The sequence below is a fragment of the Carcharodon carcharias genome, chromosome 14, assembly GCF_017639515.1.
Source record: "Carcharodon carcharias isolate sCarCar2 chromosome 14, sCarCar2.pri, whole genome shotgun sequence".
Lineage (NCBI taxonomy): Eukaryota > Metazoa > Chordata > Chondrichthyes > Lamniformes > Lamnidae > Carcharodon > Carcharodon carcharias.
This window is the reverse complement of record NC_054480.1, coordinates 25,508,709-25,530,947: the sequence shown is the minus strand read 5'-3', so window position 1 is coordinate 25,530,947 and position 22,239 is coordinate 25,508,709. Positions and strand designations below refer to the sequence as shown.

Sequence of the window (22,239 nt, the reverse complement as noted above, 5' to 3'; positions counted from 1 at the left end):
GTGTTCTCATTGTATCTGCTGCCCTTGTCCTTCTAGATGGCAGTGGTCATGGGTTTTGAAGGTGCTGCATAAGGAGCCTTAGTGAGTTTCTGCATTGCATCTTGTAGGTGGTTCACACTGTTGACACGGTTTATCAGTGGTGGAGGGAGTGAATGTTTGTGGATGTGGTGCCAGTCAAGTGGGCTGCTTTGTCCTGGATGATGTCAAGGTTCTTGATTGTTGTTGGAGCTGAACTCACCCAGGCAAGTGGAGAGTATTCCATCACACTCCTGACTTAGTGCCTTGTAGATGGTTGACAGCAGTGAGTTACTCGCTGTAGGATTCCTAGCCTCTGCCCTGCTTTTGTAGCCACAGTATATATGTGGCTAGCTCAGTTCAGTTTCTGGTCAATGGTAACCCCCAGGATGTTGATACTGGAGGATTCAGCGATGGTAATGCCATTGAACATCAAGAGGCGATAGTTAGATTCTCTCTTGTTGCAGATAGTCATTGCCCGGCACTTGTGTGGCGTGAATATTACTTGCCACTTGTCAGCCCAGGCCTGAATAATGTCCAGGTCTTGCTGCATTTGGGCATGGACTGCTTCAGTATCTGAGAAGTTGCAAATGGTGCTGTACATTGTGCAATCGTCAGTGAACATCCCCACTTCTGATCTTATGATGGAAGGAAGGTCACTGATGAAGCAGCTGAAGATGGTTGGGCCTAGGACACTACCCTGAGGAACTCCTGCAGTGATGTCCTGGAACTGAGATGACTGACCTCCAAAAACTGCAACCATCTTCTTTTGTGCTAGATATGACTCCAACCAATGGTGAGTTTTTCCCTCCATTCCCATTGATGCCAGCTCTGCTAGCGCTCCTTGACGTCACACTCTGTCAAATGCTGCCTTGATGGCAAGGGCAGTCACTCTCACCTCACCTCTGGAGTTCAGCTCTTTTGTCCATATTTGAACCAAGGCTGTGTTGAGGTCAGGAGCTGAGTAGCCCTGGCGGAACTCAAACTGGGCGTCAGTTAGCAGGTTATGGCTAAGCAAGTGCCACTTGATAGCACTATTGATGACCCATTCCTTCATTTTACTGATGATGGAGAATAGACTGGTGGGCCAGTAATTGGCCAGGTTGGATTTGTCCTGCTTTTTGTGTACAGGACATACCTGGGCAATTTTCCATATAGTCGGGTAGATGCCAGTGTTGCAGCTGTACTGGAACAGCTTGGCTAGGGGCGTGACAAGTTATGGAGCGAAAGTCTTCCATACTATTGTTGGAATATTGTCAGGGCCCATTGTGAAATCCTTCCATTAGCTTTTGAGTTATATTGCTTACAGACAAATAGATTAGCAAACTGGCAAAAACATTACCTCTGCACACCTTCAGTGCCATTTTGAACTGACAGTGCTCTGGCTGAGTTTTTGTGCCTTTGGTGGCATTGAGTAAGACAATCTTCAGAAATAGATGAATACTGCTGATATTAATCATTGTAGTGTAATGTCTCATGACTAGATGAGCAATTTTTCAGCAGCGAGGTTCACCTTTCTCTGCCTTTCTTTATCCCCATTATTTCTTTTCAATTTTATTCTACCACCGATGAATGATATAATTGCATTTTTCTGTTTTGTTTTCTTCCGTGTTCTTGGGAATTAGGTAAACCTTGACTGAACATTCATAAGCACATGCTTTGCATTATAAAAGATAATTGCCCGTCGTGCACCTTCCATCATAGAGGGATGATCACAAAGGAAGCCAATAGAAACCTTTCCCAAATTACTGACTTTGTATTAAAAGCCTGTTGTGTAGCTGTGTCTTTTGGGGACATGTAACATCTATTGCTCACTTCCCCCATGTTTTCGCTAGCGCTATGTAAATGATCACTGTTAACTAGAAGGACAATATGTCCACAACACAAATACCATTCCCAGAAAAGCATGTACTTGTTCAGAGGCATATAGGTTCATTTGGGTGGTCCTTTTTTTCCCTCCAGTTACTGAGTACGAGTTTTCTGATTTTAAAAACATGGTTGAGGAAATGTCTTACATTATGATTGGTGGGTTTGTGTTGCAGTTAACCCTAAAAATTAAAACAAACTTATTGTGAAGTCAGTATCTTAATGCATATTTATGTCATAGGTGTAGATTTATCAGCAATGGTTCGTGAATCTGGCATAAAGTGCTGACACTATTTTTCCAGCTGCACCAGGAGGCCAAATTTCTTCTGTTGATACTCACTGTCTTCAGATGTGGTTTGTTTCTCTCCTGGTTGAGCTAGTCTATTTTACTGTTTGCTCCTTACCAGTGTTTCTCCATCCTCAGATGAAAACAAAATATTGCGGATGCTGGAAATATGAAACAAAAACACTAAAGAAGTGTCACACGGACTCGAAACGTTAACTCTGCTTTTTTTCTCCCCACGGATGCTGTTCGACCTACTGAGTTTTTCCAGCATTTTCTGTTCTTGTTTCTCTATCCTCACATCTTGGTTCAGATCTCCTTCTGTAGAGAGTGAAGTATTGAAGGTACAAAACAGTCATCTGTCCCAGGCAGTATTAAAACACTGAGAGCAAAAAATCACCCCTGCCAGAGACCTTGGAACCGGGTGGGATCAAGAAACTGATCTCACTGGCACAGTGACAGCTGCACCCGCTCAGTGCTGGGCACTCGCCCACTACTGTGACTGAGGAATTTTGTGCGATGCAATAAAAAGCTGGAAGACTGTGGACAGCTTTCGTCTCCTTATTTAAGGAGGGACGTATGTGCAGTTGGTCACGGTTCAGAGAAGGTTTGCTGGGTTGATTCCTGGGATGATGGGGTTGTCTTATGAGGAAAGGTTTAGGAGTTTAGAAAAATGATAGGTGATCTTGATATAGAACTCTGAGGGGGCTTGAGAAGGTAGATGCTGAGGGGATGTTCCCCCTCGTCAGGGAATCTAGAACTAGGGGCCACACCACCACCACCTCACCCTACGGGGCTACCGAGGCACTTCAGCCGATGCCTCTCTGTTTGGCCCTCCAATTAGAAGACCAATTCCGGGAACACACAGTACACACAGGCTCGGGACCTCGATTTGGTCTTGATGTTAGAGTCCCAAAGCCTCTGGGGAAACTTAGCCCTGAATGTTTCGATTCCGGCCATTGTAGCTGAATCTTGACCAAAGCACCTGGAGGGCTTTTTGCTGTTGTTTGAATGTTGCCTTGGGAGATTTTTACAAGCACTGGAGCAGTTACACAGGCTATCAGTTCCGTATCATATTTGAAAAATGGTGCACTGAAGAATCAGCTTAGATAAGGTGCACATGTTCTGGAGTCCAGCTTGAATGTGCAACCTTCTGACCTTGAATCAAGAATATTACCAACTGAGACAAAATAAGTTGAGTCATCACAAGAGATTAAACCTCCAAGGTTTCTGTCTGCACGGATCAGTTGTTCGCTGTGTTTATTTACTGAGTCATTTGGGAGCATTGTGAATTTTTAAAATGCAACTTTTAATTTAATTTCCAGCTCCTTGAGTCAGGAGTAGAAGACTTTTTGTCACAGCTTCATTCTCTGTGGCACCCATATTGCACTGATCAGGGAGTGAGGATTTGTCTAAGCAGTTTTACCTCTTCTCCCCTCCCACGAATATACCCAATGCACTTTAGAATGCCCAACTGAGAACTGAAGAGAGAGATCAAGTATTTTTTTCAATTTGTTCTGAGGATGGCGGAATTGCAGGGAAGCTCGGCATTCATAGCCAATCCTGGCTGTCCTTGAGACTGTGATGGTGGGCTATCCAGTAACAGATATTTTGTGGAATTTTCCGTTGGTGGTGAGAGTCTCAACTGCCAGCTGGACAGCTGGTGAGAAACCTGCTCTGCCCCTTCTTTGGAAGGCCTGCCAGATTTTATGCCAATTGGGCAGATCAGAGGACACCAGTGGGCCTTCCTCCAGAATCAATTCCCGGAAGCAGGTGCACTGCCAGCCAATCAGAGGCTAGCGGCCCCTATGATCTCCAGCGCCAGGGAGGAGGCTGTGCCTGCTGCCAGAACAGCATCCCCCCAGAATTCCAGGACCCAGGAGAAAGATAAGGGTTGGAGGGAGTTCTAGGAGTGGGGGTCACGTGGAGAAGGGAGCAAGGTGGTCAGAAACAAGGGCAAGGGGGTGACTATCAGCAGTCCCCCCCCCCCCCCAAACCAACTGCACCATGTCCATGCACAGAACAGTACAGATCGAGGGAACCATGCCACTCTCCAGTTGACATGCAACCTGCACAGTTTAACCACTCATGCAGGCTACATGTCAACAGGCCTGCCTGGGGCTGCATGAATTGTGGTGGAGGTGGGAAGAGGCCCTTAAGTAGTCGTTAATTGACCACTTAAGGGTCCCAAGTGGAAGCGGGGTGGGAATTCGACCATAGGCCTTCCCACCCAGGACTTACTTCCGGTGGAGGCGGGAAGGTGTCAGGCACCAGTCCCGACGCCAACCCACCAAATTCTCAGGCCCTCCAGCCTCTTCCTCATCTTCTGCGGGCGCAGAAGATTCTGCCCAATATTTGTGTTTGTGATTCTTTGAAAGAGGGGAATTGGTTCAGTCCTTCCTAAAGTGCTTCCTTTGATCGGTGCAGAGCAGATTTTGGTGTCTAGAGGTCTCCATGCAGAAAGGAATAAGGGGAAATATCTCTGCTTTTACACTATGCTGGTGATGCCAGCACCTGCCACTCTTGACTCATGAAAGTGGCAGCAATACCAAGTTGCTGAATTGTTAAGATCAGTGTTAAGTGATGAAACTTGGTCGCCAGTTTTAGCAAGTCTGACAAGGTTATATTTGATGTAGCTGGGCGTAATTGGAAGCATTATACTGAACATCAGTGTTTCACACACATTTGTTTTGTCCTTCTTTCACTAAAAACAGCTTAATGTTGAGTCAGTCTGGGCCTTAGCTTCTGATGACCCATGGTTGAATTCTGCTTTTTTGTTTCCTCCCACCTCCCTGACGTTTATTTTTCAGTCCCTTTTCAGTTTCAAAATTCTGCCTCGGCAAAGGAGAACTGAAGACTTTGTGACTAATTGCAACCAGGCAATGGTTGCTAACATTATTGTTGTTTTTGTATACTTTTTAAGCTTTATTCAAGTTGGCAGCTGTGGCTCTGTTGGTAGAGCTTTTGCCTATAAATCACAAAGTTCAGGGTTCCCACTACAGGACTTGAGCACAGAAATCAAGGCTGACACTCTGCAGTCTGAGGGAGCACTGGTCTATTGGAGGTGCTGTCTTTCAGAGCTTGAGTGGATATAAAAGATCTTATGGCACTATTTGGAAGTAGAATGGGGTAGTTATCCCTGGTGTAGTGATGTACTGCTGAGAGGTTTCTTTTAGTTGAACAACGAACTTCATTTACAGAGCTGTCGGATTAGCTAGCTGCTTCTCAGGCTCGGAAAACTGCACCCCCTTATGAGATTCCCCACGCTCGGTGTTGATTGGCTGCTCTGATCATACTTAGTAAGGCTGGCCTTAAAGCAACAATCACCACACCTGGCGTCCTGGCCATTTTATCAATAACATCATAAAAGGAACAGATTATCCAATCGCTATCACATTCGTGTTAGTGTGAGTTCACTATGTGCAATTTTTTTTCTTTTTCTTTCCTTTATAGGAGCAGGGGTAAGTGATTTAGTCCTTTGAGCCTGCTCCGCTGTTCAATATAATCATGGCTGATCCTCTGTCTCAAAGCCATACTCCCGCGTTCTCTCCATACCCCTTGATGCCAGAGTCCAGAAATCTATCAATTTCCTTCTTTAATATATTCAGTGATTTGGCCTCTACGCCTTCTGTGATAGAGAATTCCATAGGTTCACCACCCTCTGAGTGAAGAAGTTTCTCCTTATCTCAGTCCTAAATATCAGGCCTACCCTGTATCCTGAGACTGTGACCCCTTGTTCCAGAAGCCCCAGCCAGAGGAAATATCATCCCTGAATTCAGTCTGTCCATCCCTATCAGAATTGTAAATGTTTCGATGAGATCTCCTCTCATTCTTCTAAACTCCAGTGAGTATAGGCCTAGTTGGCCCAACCTTTCCTCTTACGACGATCCTGCCGTCCCAGCAAGCAGTCTGGTAAACCTTTGCTGCAGTTCCTCTATGGCAAGTATATCCTTTCTTAGGTAAGGAGACCAAAACTGCACACACTACTCCAGGCGTGGTCTCACCAAGGCCCTGTACAGCTGCGGTAAGAGATCCTTGTTCCTGTACTCAAGCCCTCTCGCAATGATGGCCAACATACCATTTGCCTTCTTAACTGTTTGCTGTTTCCTACATTTCAACAGTGGTTCCATTTCAAAAGTGCTTCATTGGCTGTCCAGCAGTTGTGAAAAGTTCTATATAAATACAAGTCCGACTTTCTTATGGTCAGAAAGCTGGGGAAAACCTTAGTTGGGAGAGGGAAGGGAAATTGCACCCTCAAAAGCACTGGCATTTATATAGCACTTTTTATGTCCTTGGGATGCACTTTGAAACCACTGAGCCAAAAAAACGAGCAGGGATTTTTGGAAAAATCTTTTAAGGTATATGGGCAAGAATATAAAATCTTTAACCGATCACTAATGGATTTTATGTGTGACATCAAGCACTATTGAATCTGTTTACACACTTGAGTTGTTTGAGTGAAATATATTTTTTCCGCAGAAAACATTTTTTTTTCTTTTGTTTCCTCATCCTCTTTTGGTACCTAAATAAAATTAACTTTTTACATACAAAATAATCCGTTAGGAATTTCCAGATAACTGCAGGCTGTGGAGGGAAGAAAAGAAACACCAAAATAGAATTTTAAACCACCAGATAGAATTTTAGACAGTGACCAAATGGAGTTTTTTTTTTAAACCTTAGTATTTTTTTCACTTCCACTGCACCAGTTATTAATGGTGAAAGAGGGCAAGAGCCACATACAAGCTCAACCACGAAGAGAGTGAACATTAGGCCAAAGGGCTCCCTTAACAGAAGTGAAAATAAGTAGCTGTGATTAATCTCATTGTTAATGAGAAGCTAACCTATTGATGGAGCTGCATCTTGCTGCTGCAGCTTGAGTCTAAACTCCCCTCAGTTCTCCTTTGAAAAACTTGGACAGTGATAATAGATTCCCAAAACTTCACCAGTGACACATTTGTGATATTATTACGTGTATGTTATGCAATGCCCATGATGGCATCACAAAATGTGTGTAATACAATACACGGACTATTCAAGTGGGCTGAAGATGGCAGATAGCGAATGATATGATAAAATATGAGGTTGAAAGAATAGATTGATCCCTGGGAAGAGAGAGTTGTCCTTTGAGGAGAGATTGAGTAGAATGGGCCTGTATTCTCTGGAGTTTAGAAGAATGAGAAGTGATTTAGTTGAAACATATAGGATTCTGAGAGAACTTGACAGGGCAAGTGCTGGATGTTTCCCTTGCTTGGCCAGTCTAGAACTAGGAGGCATAGTTTTGGGCTAAGGAGTGAGATGAGGAGAAATTTCTTTACTCAAACAGCTGTGATATTTGGAGTTCTCTACCCAGAGAGTTATGTATATTCAAGGCTGAAATAGAAAGGTATGGGGAATTGATGGGAAAGCGAAGTTGAGGTCAAAGGTCAGCCATGATCCTAGTGAATAGGGACCAGATGGCCTACTCCTGTTCCTATTTCCTATGTTCATCTGCATGTTCAGACTGCATTTACAGCGTAACAACTGGGGAGAATATGAACTTCTGAAATGCAAAATGAGAAGAAAATAAGTATCATCCTGGGAAAAAAAAATCTGAATTTACAATGTAAGTCAGTAATTATCAAGTTTTACTTATCCCGAACAATGAATGGAAAGCATTTGATTATGGTGACTGAATAAATTGATTTTTTTAAGCTACAATGCAGTGGTGGATTTTTATTGGTATTATGTTTTTTATTCCTCAATCCTTAACATTTTACATTCAGAAACACTGTTCATTAGTCACTGATTAAATCAAATTCTTTAGAATTACCCCATAACATTCTGAATATTTTATGTTGAAGGTTGCATTCCCTAACTACCAACCATTTTTTTTTCTTGCAACTACAGGTCAGTGGTCTTGTGGAAAAAGAGTCATTATGTAGAATTATAACGAACATACTGCTTGGAGACAGGCCGTACTACCCTTGTTCATCTCGTTCTGATAGATCTAACCTCTCAGTTCTGGTGTCCTCCTTGTAAATCTTTTCTGCTCCCTCCAGTATTTCCAGATCCCTTTTTTTTTATGATATATAACCAGAGCTATGCACAGTGTATGGTCTAAGGTTCAATAAAGTTCAGCATACAAGTTCTGATGAAAGGTCGTTGACCTAAAGTGCTGCCAGACCAGCTGAGTGTTTCCAGCAATTTCTATTTTTCTTTCAGATTTCCAGCATCTGCAGTATTTTGCTTTTGTGCTCATATAATTTCTATACTTTTCAATTCTATCCCTCTAGAAATAAACCTTGGGTTTGGTTTGCTCTTTATTTTGATGTCGTTATTGACCTGTGTCGCTACTTTTAGTCATTTGTTTTTTATATTCCTAGGTCGTTTTGTTCCTTTACCCCATTTAGATTTGTATGTTCTAAGTAATATTTTGCTTATTAAAATATTGTATTTCACACTTCTTATTGAGAGCATGTCCCATTGGTGATCTCCTTCCTGTCCCCCTTTCCTACACCAGCCCTTTAGACATGTATTAAGTCACTTGACATGGCGGTCAAAGAAAGCGCTACAAGTACAGCCTGCAGGCTTCACTCGAGTTTTGACATCGAATTCGAGTCCTGGGAGATGCTTGCTGCACCAGGTGCAACCAAATAAAAGACAGTGTGGCCTCCTTCAAAAGCAAGCACATTATCAGGCGCAGAGAGAAAATGCAAGCAGAGGAAATCCTGAGCCAGCAGCTCCTCCAAAACTTAATTGGCTGGGGTATCCTGTCCCATTTACAGCAGAAACCTCTGGGCATTGATAGGCCTTAGCAGTCACCTACATACCCACCAGAACTCTACCAAACACCCTGATGATTAAGGTTGCCAACTGTGAATAAACATATTCCTAGTGGTTTAACTGCATGACTTGCCCCCAACTCCAGCCATTCAGCAGTAACACATCCATTCTTGTGATGCACTGCCTTCTTATGCCAATTGGAAGACCTATTACTCAATTGGATGATACTTAAATGTCAGCCAGTCTTCCCCCAACCCCCATTTTCACCATTCTTATATCTGGTAAAGAGAAATGTTCAAAGAAAATGACAAAAAAAATCCAATCTTTCTGAATCTCCTGATAATCTTTCTCCAGAGTTGCACACAGCTGTGTCCTGGAGATTAATTTTCAATTCCTGGAGACTACAGGCCAATCCTTAAGGGTTGGCAACTCTACGATGATGAATGTGGTCATCTTTGCTTGAAAGGTGAATAAGAAAGAGCTCGCCTGATCTGTCTGTCTCTATGCCAATTTGCAAGTGCCTTGGGAAATAATCCAGGAATGTCAAAGTCCTGCTTTTTAGATTAGTTTATACATCCTGATGGACTTCCTCCTTGTTCCTATCTATTATCATTTGTTCCAACATGGATCATGACTTACCCCTCTCTTTCCAAATTCCTCTCTGGCTGCCTTGTGGTATCTCTTACCTTGACACCAAGTAGGCAACATGCTCTTCTAGCCCCTCACTTTGTGAGTTTTCTCTGTGTTTGTCAGATTGCTGGGCTGGGTTGCTGTGGGCCTTTTAAACTGCTTCACTTCCTCCTCTTTCATGCTGGACTGGGCTAATGCAAATGAAGAGTGATGATGCAGCGTGGGTGAGGAGTGATGTGATGTATTACTCAGGCTGAAAAATATAAACTTGTAATTAGCTTGACCCAGGATTAAACCTTCAAAATTTAGATGTTGAACTCAGCATTGTGTTCAAAACTTAAAACCTAGCTCTTTGACTAAGCTTTTGGTCATCTGTCCTCTTATGTGGTTCAGTATTCAATTTTGTTTGATAACATATCTGTGAATTGCCTTAGGATATTTGCTATATTAAAGACACTATAAAAATATTAGCTATGGTAGTAATACCATGAAGCCCTTTAAGAATTGGTGAATCATTCTATTTCCTGAAATAACTTGTGCTCCAGAACTTGCCACGCCCCTAGCCAAGCTGTTCCAGTACAGCTGCAACACTGGCATCTACCTGGACAAATCCAACCCAGCCAATTACTGTGGTCTATTCTCGATCATCAGTAAAGTGAAGGAAGGAGTCATCAACAGTGCTATCAAGCAGTATTTGCTTAGCAACAACCTGCTCACTGACACTCAGTTTGGGTTCTGCCAGGGTTACTAAGCTTCTAACCTTATTACAATCTTGGTTCAAACATGGACAAAAGAGCTGAACTCCTGAGGTGAGGTGAGAGTAACTGCCCTTGACATTAAGGCAGCATTTGATCGAGTGTGGCATCAAGGAGCCCCAGCAAAACTGGAATCAATGGGAATGAGGGGGAAATTCTCCGCTGGTTGGAGTCATACCTAGCACAGAGGAAGATGGTTGTGGTTGTTGGAGGCCAATCATTTCAATTCCTGGACATCACTGCAGGAGTTCCTCAGGCTAGTGTCCTCGGCCCAACCATCTCCAGCTGCTTTGTCAATGACCTTCCTTCCATTATACGGTCTGAGACAAGGATGTTCGCTGATGATTGCACAATGTTCAGCACTATTTGTGACTCCTCAGATACTGAAGCAGTCCATGTCCAAATGCAGCAAGACCTGGACAATATCCAGGCTTGGGCTGACATGTGGCAAGTAATATTCATGCCACACAAGTGTCAGGCAATGACCATCTCCAACGATAGAATCTGACCATCGCCGCTTGACATTCAATGGCGTTACCATCGCTGCAACCCCTACTCTCAACACCCTGGGGGTTACCATCAACCAGAAACTAAACTGAACTGGACTAGCCATATAAATACTGTGGCTACAAGAGCAAGTCAGAGGCTAGGAATCCTGTGACAAATAACTCATCTGCTGACTCCCCAAAGCCTGTCCACCATCTACAAGGCACAAGTCAAGTGTGTGATGGAATACTCTCCACTTGCATGGATGAGTCCAGCTCCAACAACACTATCCAGGACAAAGCACCTTCTTGACTTGCACCCCATCCACAAACATTCACTCCCTCCACCACTGAAGCACAGTAGCAGCAGTGTGTACCATCTACAAGATGCACTGCAGGAACTCACAAAGGTTCCTCAGGCAGCACTTTCCAAACTGATGACCACTACCAGACGGTGGAAGTTCCCCTCCATGCCACTCGACATCCCGACTTGGAAATATATCGCTGTTCCCTCGCTGTCACTGGGTCAAAATCCTGGAACTCTCTCCCTAACAGCACTGTGGGTGTACCTGCACCACATGGACTGCAGTGGTTCAAGAAGGCAGCTCACCACCACCTTCTCAAGGGCAGTTAAGGATGGGCAATAAATGCTGGCTCAGCCAGCGATGCTCTCATCCCATGAATGAATGAAAAAAGAAGCCTACTGATTTTTCATCTTGCTGATGGCTTGCTGTAGAAACTTGTATAATGTTTCTTCTACTATTATAATATTTTTTATCATTGCTAATCTTGGCTGTCATTAAAACAGGAATTATCCATGTGATCAGGGAGAAAGAATAGAAATTTTACTGTGAACGCTACTCATAAAAGCGGCTCTGTTAGTAATTTTAACCTTTTTTCATAGGTTTTACAATGGGGAGTAGTAAGAGCAAGCTGAAAGATACTTCCCTGAAGCCAAAGGCTGGAGACAACAGCATTTCATCCAGCACACAGAATCTGCGCTTTGGACTTGATCCAACACAAGATTCGCAGACAACTCCTGCGAAAGCTTCAGGTCTGGATAAGAACAGCTCCAATGTTACGCCATTTGGAGGAACCACGGAATCAACGCTATTTGGTGGGGTTATTTCGTCAAATGCATCTTCGCCATCACAACGGACAGGCCAACTGGCAGGTTAGTACAGGGCAATGAAGTTGTGGAATGGTCATGGGAGGAGGAGAGAACACTTTTAAGATCCTAAAGTAATTTGAAAACATCACAAATACCAATTGCTAAAAACTGGGGAGCTTTCCCAATGATGGTCTAAATACTCAACATAACCTATTGAAGCTATGATCCAGCATATAATTTTGGCTCATTGTGGAAAATATATATTGGCCTTGAAGGTGGTGCTGTACTGGTTCACCAGAATGCTAAAAGAGTTAAATTATGAGGACTGTTACAGAAAACCAGACCTGTTGAATATGGATAAGGGGTGCTCTAACTGTGGTTTCAAGGTGTTTAAAGGATTGATAGGTGGAAAGAAACTATTTTCTCTGGTGGGGAAACTCAGAACAAGTGAGGATAACCTTAAAACTAGAGCTAGGCCATTCAGAGATGATGTCAGAAAGCACTTTGCCACTCAAAGAATGGCAGAAATCTGGAACTCTTTGCCCCAAAGAGCTGTTGAGTCTTGGTCAGTTGAAAACAGAGATTGATAAATTTATGCTTGGCAAGAATATTAAAGGTTAAGGAACCAAGGCAGGTAGATGGAGTTAAAGTACAGATCAGCTGTGATCTGACTAAATGGCAGAACAGGCTCAAAGGAGCCAAATAGACCACTCCTAGAACTGTTCCAAGAAGTTGCTGCCTTTCAGGTGAACTGTTAAACTGTTAATTTTCCTGTCCTGCTGGTGAATGTTAAAGATCCTGTGGCACTCTTGGAAGAAGAACAAGGAGGTATCGCTGAGATAAAAGTAAAAAACTGCGGGCTCCCATAGCTACCTCGACTACAGCTCCTCACACCCCGCTTCCTGTAAGGACTCCATCCCATTCTCTCAGTTTCTTCGCCTCCGTCGCATCTGTTCTGATGATGTCACTTTCAAAACAGTTCCCCGGCATCTCTTTCTTCCTTCCTTGACCGAGGTTGTTGACAGGGCCCTCAACCGTGTCCGGCCCACCTCCCGCGCATCCGCCCTCACACATTTCTATCCCTCCCAGAACCATGATAGGGTCCCCCTTGTTCTCACTTATCACCCCACCAGCCTCCGCATTCAAAGGATCATTCTCCACCATTTACCAACTCCAGCATGATGCCACCACCAAACACATCTTCCCTTCACCCCCCAGGCGGCATTCCGTAGGGATCGTTCCCTCCGGGACACCCTGGTCCACTCCTCCATCACCCCCTACACCTCAACCCCCTCCCACGGCACCTTCCCATGCAACAGCAGAAGGTGCAACACCTGCCCCTTTACTTCCCCTCTCCTCACTGTCCAAGGGCCCAAACACTCCTTTCAAGTGAAGGAGCATTTCACTTGCACTTCCCTCAATTTAGTCTACTGCATTCATTGCTCTCAATGCAGTTTCCTCTACATTGGAGAGACCAAACGCAGACACCAAACGCAGACTGGGTGACCGCTTTGCAGAACACCTTCGGTCTGTCCGCAAGCATGACCCAGACCTCCCTGTCGCTTGCCATTTCAACACTCCACCCTGCTCTCATACCCACATGACTGTCCTTAGACTGCTGCATTGTTCCAGTGAAGCTCAATACAAACTGAAGGAACAGTACCTCATCTTCCGTCTAGACACTTTACAGCCTTCCGGACTGAATATTGAGTTTAACAATTTTAGATCATGAACTCTTTCCTCCATCCCCACCCCCTTTCCAATCCCCCCCCTTTTTTTTCCAATAATTTATATAGATTTTTTTTTCCCACCTATTTCCATTATTTTTTAAATGTATTTCCATCCATTGTTTTATCTCTACCTTTTAGCCTATTTCGATCCCTTCCCTTCACCAGCGTTCACTAGGGTTATCTGTACCTTGCTTGTCCTGCTTTCTACCCTTAATTAACACATTCCTTAGACAATATCACCACCTTCAACACCTCTTTGTCCTTTTGTCTGTGACATCTTTTGGCTATCTCCACCTATCACTGGCCCTCTATCCACCTCTACCTGTCGTCCGTCTCCACACACACACACACACACACACCCCCCCCCAACAAACCAGCTTATACTTCATCTATTTTCTATTTTTACTTAGTTCTGTTGAAGAGTCATACGGACTCAAAACGTTAACTGTGTTCCTCTCCGCAGATGCTGCCAGACCTGCTGAGTTTTTCCAGGTATTTTTATTTTTGTTAAGGAGCTATCGCTGTCCTGGCCAATATTTCTTCCCCTACCAATATCAGAAGGAAAAAGAGAAATAACATGGATTTTGTTGCTGACTACTGAGGTGAGAATAGTAGGTGTACAATGTAATTAATTTTATGTAAATTACTTAGGGATGTTTGGGAGATGAGATAAAATTTGCAGAAGTGTAAATTTTTTCTTTTTGAATGAGTTTAATTGCAAGCTAAAGCCTCAATTTTCTGATCTGTACTGAAGTAGCTGCTTTCGGTTGGACCAGGAGTGATAGCAATACAATTCGCTTCAGTGCTCTTGCACTCAGGAGGGGACGGAATAGTCAGGTTTGGTCATGTGGTTGTTCATGTATGAACCTGGATGGTGGATGTCGGCAGCCTTTTCAATCATGGGACATAACAGCTGAGCCCAATTCTGTGCACGTACAATGAATAATTCTCTAACAGTGGATGCTGGATGGTAATCAGTTGGAACCCTGTGTTTTTTATCTTCCCCTTCCCTTCTAAGGGGTTGTTGAATCATCTAGTGCTACGCCTTTTTGAAAATATTAATTGACTTGTGATCAACAGATTAAAAGATGTACCTGCAAGCTTTCCAACTGAAGTGGATGGGAGAAGGAATGGCTGATAGGAAGATGATTTTTTTCAAGAGCTTGCAGGTTACGAAGTATATATACACAAGCCTTGTTCTCAGTGCCACACTGCCGCTGTTGCTACAGGTTGTCTTGGAATGAGAGATGCCTTTGGAGTATCCGTGTGTGCTGAAAAGCAGTGTCACATTTAATCAAACATTGCTTCAACACACCTCCTGAGAAATGTCTAAAACCACTTTTGGATATAATGACATAATGGCCAGAATCTTACAGCCCCACCCCCCCAACACCCCACGGCGGGTTCCCCTGAAGCGGGGTCAACGAGCCATTGAAATCTCTATTCACATCGAAAGATCCCAGTTCTGAGGGGCTGGAAAATTCCGGCCAATGTTTTATTTGCTTCTCCCATGTGATTGCAAGACTGGGATTGGGGAGAGGCAGAGAGGAGGAAGTATTTAGTAAGGATGCTTTGGCCATTATGATACGCAGCAGACTTGATGGACTAGCTGATCTTTGTCATTGTCGTATGGTTGATATTCTGAACTTGAGTGAAGGTTATGTGGAGAAATATAGCAGATACTTTACACAGGAATATTGTCACGACTCACTGGGGATAGTGTGCTGTAATGTCAAGCCCCACTCTTCCCTGAGTCACGACAAATGTTTGACCAAACCACCAGATTCCCCCAATTCTACCTAGCTGTTTAAATCAGGGTAACAGAATACCAGCACCAGGTTTGTACCTTTTAACTAGTGGCGAAAGAAAGAAATATGAACTGCTAACTTCTAACACTATAACTTAAACTCTACCCTCTTCTTAAATAACACACACACACACACACACACACACACACACACACACACACACACACACACACACACACGACACTTAAGACACTCCAAAACATGAATTTTAAGGGTGGGATAAAACAGTTCAATAGCACCAATGCCGAGTACAGGATTCAACGGGTTAATTTTGATCACTGTCTTCCAAATTCCTTTCAGTTCTTGTTGTTGACATTAGGGGGTTTTCCAGCACTTTCAATCTGTAGTTCACTTGTCTTTCAATGTCTCTAACAGTAGTTTTCCCCTTTGCATCTTGACTGGGTTTTTCAGAGGGAGAGTACATTATAGAGATATGAGGAGAAAAAAACAGCAAGTTATTACTATGGAATTATTAGAATCTTCCACAAGATTTCAGGCTAGGAGCTATTCTGCTGCACTCACACAAAACCTGGTCACCTGGTCAGGAGCCAATTAAAATGCTTTTGTCAGACAGCTCCCTTGGTCCAGGAGTCCTCTCCCGCACCATCCTGCCTTTGATGGCACACTCTGTTCCAGGACTACAACATTGTATATATCTCTTATCCTGTTCCAGTGGACATGTCTTTCAGCTGCAGCCATTGTAATTTTACCACAGTCTAACAGGAATAAAAAGATATGTAAGATATATATATAACTCGCAGACACTTCCTCCTACCTCTCCCTGGACCAAGACCCCACCACTGAACATCACGCCATTGTTTCCAGGACTGTCACTGACCTCACCTCCTCTGGGGATCTTCCTCCCACAGCTTCCAACCTGATAGTCGCCCAACCTCGGACTGCCCGCTTCTACCTCCTACCCAAAATCCACAAACAGAACTGTCCCGGTAGTGTCAGCTCGCTCCTGCCCCACAGAACTCATTTCTCGTTATCTTGACTCACTTCTCTCTCCCCATGTCCAGTCCCTTCCCACCTACATCCGTGATTCCTCTGACACCTTATGTCACATCAACAATTTCTAGTTCCCTGGCCCCAACCGCTTCCTCTTCACCACGGACGTCCAATCCCTCTACACCTCCATCCCCCACCAGGATGGTCTGAGGGCCCTTAGCTTCTTCCTCGAACAGAGGCCCGAACAATCCCCATCCACCACTACTCTCCTCTGTCTGGCTGAACTTGTTCTCACACTGAACAATTTCTCCTTCAACTCCTCTCACTTCCTCCAAATAAAAGGTGTGGCTATGGGTACCCGCATGGGCCCCAGCTATGCCTGTCTATGGGGTATGTGGAACATTCCTTGTTCCATTCATACTCCGGTCCCCTTCCACAACTCTTTCTCCGGTACATCGATGCTTACTTCGGTGCTGCTTCATGCTCTCGTTGGGACTTGGAAAAATTTATTAATTTTGCTTCCAATCTCCACCCCTCCATCATTTTCATCTTTTTCATCAGTGGTCCATCTCTGACACTTCCCTTCCCTTCCTTGACCTCTCTGTCTCAATCTCTGGTGATAGACTGTCCACCAATATCCATCACAAGCCTACCGACTCCCACAGCTACCTCGACTACAGCTCCTCACACCTTGCTTCCTGTAAGAACTCCATTCCATTCTTTCAGTTCCTTCGCCTCCGTTGCATCTGTTCCGATGATGCTACCTTCTAAAACAGTTCCTCTGACATGTCTTCCTTCTTCCTTAACCGAGGTTTTCCACCCACGGTCGTTGACAGGGCCCTCAACCGTGTCTAGCCCTTCTCCCGCGCATCCGCCCTCACGCCTTCTCCTGCCTCCCAGAAACATGATAGGGTCCCCCTTGTCCTCACTTATCACCCCACCAGCCTCCGCATTCAAAGGATCATGCTCCGCCATTTCCACCAACTCCAGCATGATGCCACCACCAAACACATCTTCCCTTCACCCCCCCCTGTCGGCATTCCGTAGGGATCGTTCCCTCCGGGACACCCTGGTCCACTCCTCCATCACTCCCTACTCCTCAACCCCCACCTATGGCATCTCCCCATGCCCATGCAAAAGATGCAACACCTGCCCCTTCACTTCCTCTCTCCTCACCGTCCAAGGGCCCAAACACTCCTTTCAAGTGAAGCAGCATTTCACTTGCATTTCCCCCAACTTATTCTATTGTATTCGTTGCTCCCAATGCTGTCTCCTCTACATTGGAGAGACCAAACGTAAACAGGGCGACTGCTTTGCAGTACACCTGCGGTCTGTCCGCAAGAATGACCTAAACCTCCCTGTCGCTTGCCATTTTAACACTGCACCCTGCTCTCTTGCCCACATGTCTGTCCTTGGCTTGCTGCAATTGTTCCAGTGAAGCCCAACGCAAACTGGAGGAACAGCACCTCATCTTCCGACTAGGCACTTTACAGCCTTTCGGACTGAATATTGAATTCAACAACTTTAGGTCTTGAACTCCCTCCTCCATCCCCACCCCCTTTCTGTTTCTTCCCCCTTCCTTTTGTTTTTTCCAGTAAATGATATAGATTTTTCTTTTCCCACCTATTTCCATTATTTTTAAATATTTTTAAATATTTTATGCTCCCCCACCCCCACTAGAGCTATACCTTGAGTGCCCTACCATCCATTCTTAATTAGCACATATGTTTAGATAATATCACCAACTTCAACACCTATGTGTTCTTTTGTTCTTTTGTCTGTGACATCTTTTGATGATCTGCTTCTATCACTGCTTGCTTGTCCCTACAACCATACCACCCTCCTCCACTTCTCTACCCCCACCCAACACACACACACACACACACAAACACACCTTAAACCAGCTTATATTTCACCCCTTTCCTTGGATGCACCTAGTTCTGTTGAAGGGTCATGAGGATTCGAAACATCAACTCTTTTCTTCTCCGCCGATGCTGCCAGACCTGCTGAGTTTTTCCAGGTAATTCTGTTTTTGTTTTGGATTTCCAGCATCCGCAGTTTTTTGTTTTTATAAAAAGATATGTTTCTTACATTACCCTATGAACCTCTGGTTGGGAAAGGAATGGACACTGGGGAAACACTAGTGCCGTGGAACCTTTAATCCACACAGCCCCCTGTAAAAGATTAGCACCTAAGGTTACCAACTCTAGTTTACTGTATTCCTGAAGATTTGATCATGTGACATTGCTTGTGTGATGCTTAACTGCATGACATTTGATTACGTAATATTTTCCCATTGTTTGCAAATGTTATTGCATTACCTGGTTGAATGTCTCAGTATCCCAAATCCCCAGATAAAATATTTAACATTTGTCTTATAGTAAACTGAATACTAATTCATAGGTCCAAGAACACAAATTAACTTTAAAAATAAGCAATAATTAAATATAAAGTTCTTCTGTGATGCTGCTACAATGTCAACTGCCATGAGAAACATCAATTAAATACCATTGTTTCAACAAAATCATTGATTATAAATAACTTCTAGTGCAGCTTTTTCTCGTTGGCGAGTGGGGGCGGGGCAGGCTTCCCGATGTCCCCCAGCGTCATTTAGATTTTGAGTTCAGTGGGCGAACAGCAAATTGGCTGGGTGCCCACCGACATGTCAGAGGTGGTTAAAAAAGTAATTGAAATGATTAAGGTTGACGGGCAGGCGAAGAGCCCTGGCGGCCTTCAGAAAAAGCATGAAACCTCATCCACGGGCGGGATGAGGTTTCATGAGGGATTTAAAATTTTTTGGAGTATTTTTAAATAAAAGTAATGGACATGTCCCAGCTCTTGTGACAGTGTCACATGAGGGAACATGTCAGGAAAAATTTCCTAACCTTTAGAAAATTTTTATAACTTCAGCCGATCTCCCTGAGGCAGCACTTTGGTTCAGGGAGATCTGTGTGCTCTTTCACGTGCATGTGTGATAGAGGGCACTCCTGGCTCAGGAAATCAACCGCCTCGCCCGCACAAGGAGGGCAAAGTGCTTCTGAGCGGCTATCACACGGGGCGGGACTTTACTGGCCTGCCCATGTAAAATGCCCACTGGGGGCGCCAATCAGGAACCCGCCCGCTCCCGCACATCCCCTTCCCCCCGATGGGTGGAAAGTGATGCCCCTAATAAAAGTTTTTGTACAGTTTTGTGTCTTTTTAACAATAAACCGCAAATTATTAAAATAAAACCAAAGCCAGGCCTAAATCAATTTATTGATTCCTGCAGCCCATCATTTAAGTGGGGTTCAAGCAGCACAAAAACTGCCTTATTCTCAGAACAAAACCCATTATACAGCAATGTACATCACAGGCCAACATGAAACTCTCCCTCACTCCAGTTTATGTTGCTCGTTCTCTCGCAGTTTGGGTAGAATTTTCCACTCAGCGTGTGGGCACATGCCCGACACGTTTGAGCATGGAATAGTGTATGTGCTGATGTCGTTGCGCACTCGCATGATGTTTCAGTTGTGGTCGGGCACAAGTTGGCAGTGCGCCCACCTACCTATCAAGGCCATCAAAGTAGCAGCTAAGGGCGATTTTTCGCTGCCCGTTCAATGTTACAGTTGGCGGATGGGCGAATTGGCCAAGTGGCCTTTGCCTTTCTGAGGAAACCTCATCCAAGGGCGGGATGGTTTTTCCGAGACTAATTCAAAACATATTAAGATGTTTGGACTGAATTTTCAGCATCTGTGTGTTGAGGCGACTCATTCTGAGACGTGGATTTTTTTTTCCAGGATTTAAATTCTGCTTTTATTGATTTTAAATTCTTCAGCTCCCTGAGGCAGCTCTCTGCCTTAATGGAGCTTTCTTTCTGCACTCTCCCACGCTCTCGCTGACTTCAGTGCTCGCCCTCCTCCTGCCCCCACACCACGGCAGCACTGAACAGTTCAGCGCACCTTTCACACCGGCTGGTTGTTAATTGGCCCGTCCTCATGAAATCCCATTCGGGAGTCCATCGCTGTCGGTGGACCATTCCCCAGCTACTCCCAGGCCTGCTGATCATGGCCGCCCACTGACCCGCACATTCCGCCCTTTGAGTCTCTTTCCTCCCTTCAAACTGTGTTGCTCTCTCTCTGTCTGTCTGTGTTTGTTTCTTTCTTTCTCTCTTGTTCTCTCCCTTCCCAATTTGTGTTTCTCTCTCTTCTCTTTCTGTGCCCCGGTTGGCATCGGGATCAGAGCTTCCATGACATTTTTGTTGCTCCTGATGCTGTCATCCTCACAATGGATAATGAACAAATGTCTTTGCCTCTGCCACCCTCATAGACAGCGAGTTCCAGGTCATTCCCATTCGTTGTGTAACAAAAACAAAATTCTTCCTTGCATTCTCCCTGCATCTATTGCCCTAAAGCTTAAATCTGTGTCCCTAATCCCAGTGTTGGTACAATACAGAGCTCTGTCTACATTATGCTGACGGTGTAGCCCCACTTTATATCCAGAGCTAGCATTGAGCAGTCCCAAGGCAGCTACAATACTGAGCCTGTACATTGCCTTGACACTTTATACTGTGTCATTTTGGTCCTTGCAATGCTCAGTGGGCTTGTCTCATAAAATAATTTTTATTTATCATTCGGTTTCTTAAACTAGCCATTGCACAAATTAATGTTACTGACTACAGCTGACATCAAAAACCTCAGTACGAGTCAGTCAGTTGTGTATGCTGTGTGATAGCTGATCTCTGTGCATTAGCATTTTTCATCCATTTAGTTTGCCCTGTAGTATCAAGTGAATTTGAAATGCACAGGATGAAGCACAGCTGAGTAGACACTGCAGCTTATCTTCATTTGGATGAGCCACAATGGGAAATAACAGGCACTGGAAACTGAGAAGTAATTTCCCTCTGTTTCACTGATTTTCTAATATGTCCTGTACAAATGAAGATCTGCTGGAGAGTACTGTGCCCATCAAATTGATTTTGTATTTCAAGAGATGCTTGTCTGTCTGATCGATGACACAATTGTACAGCGATCAATATACAGTGCACATAATCTCCTCCACTGGCAGCCTTACTTAATATCTTGAAAGAAAGGGTTTGCTGCCCACTGTGTAGTTTTGGTGCGAATTTTTTTTTAGCAATTACTTACCATCAATTATTAAATGCAGGGTTTAGCACATTGTTCTTTCAACATCTAAGATCTGATGAGATGAAAATCTTCCCTCGTCTGTTGGCTGTCATGCTCCTTTTAAGTTTCTGGGCTGACAGGAGCAAAACTGCCTTGACTTTGCTCAGTTGGTAGCTCTCTCACCTCAGAGTTGGAAGTTTCAAGCCTTACCATGGACTTGAGCACATCATCCATGCTTCAGTGCAGCAATGTGGGAGTGCTGAATTGTCAGAGATGCTATTTTTAAGATCAGATATAAACCAAGGTCCTTTCTGTTTGCTCAAGTGAATATAAAGGAGTCATGGTGCTACTTGGAAAAAATAAACATGGAGTTTTCACAAAGTTCAGGTCAACGTCTATTCCTTAAATTGCACCAACAACAACAGCTTATCTGGCCATTCACTCAATCGCTGTTTATCAAATCTTCCTAGTTGCAAATTGGCTGCCCCATTTCCCTACATAATAAGAGATTACACTGCAAACGTTATCTGTAAACTGCTTGGAACATCCTGAGGATATGCATGAGATGCTATTATAAATGCAAGTCCTTTTCTCTTTAAATCTTATTAAATTGATGATCTAATTTGGAAAGAACAGTAAGTACATAATATGGAAGCACTGCAATTGTGCAATGGAGGATTTTCTTTTTGAGTTGGGATTAAAGCATATCGTTGAGACAACCCAGAAAGCATTATATCTAAC

At 44.1% G+C, this 22,239-nt stretch overlaps 1 protein-coding gene across 1 annotated transcript in view; it reads left to right on the top strand.

Annotated features, from left to right (window-relative positions):
* The window catches only part of LOC121286732 (proto-oncogene tyrosine-protein kinase Src-like), a 173,160-nt gene that overhangs the window by 68,295 nt on the left and 82,626 nt on the right, over positions 1-22,239 (top strand). The window contains exon 2 of the mRNA XM_041203750.1: positions 11,701-11,970. Coding sequence (XP_041059684.1) covers positions 11,709-11,970 — 262 coding nt within the window. The 5' untranslated portion in view covers positions 11,701-11,708. The remainder of the gene's footprint in view (positions 1-11,700; positions 11,971-22,239) is intronic.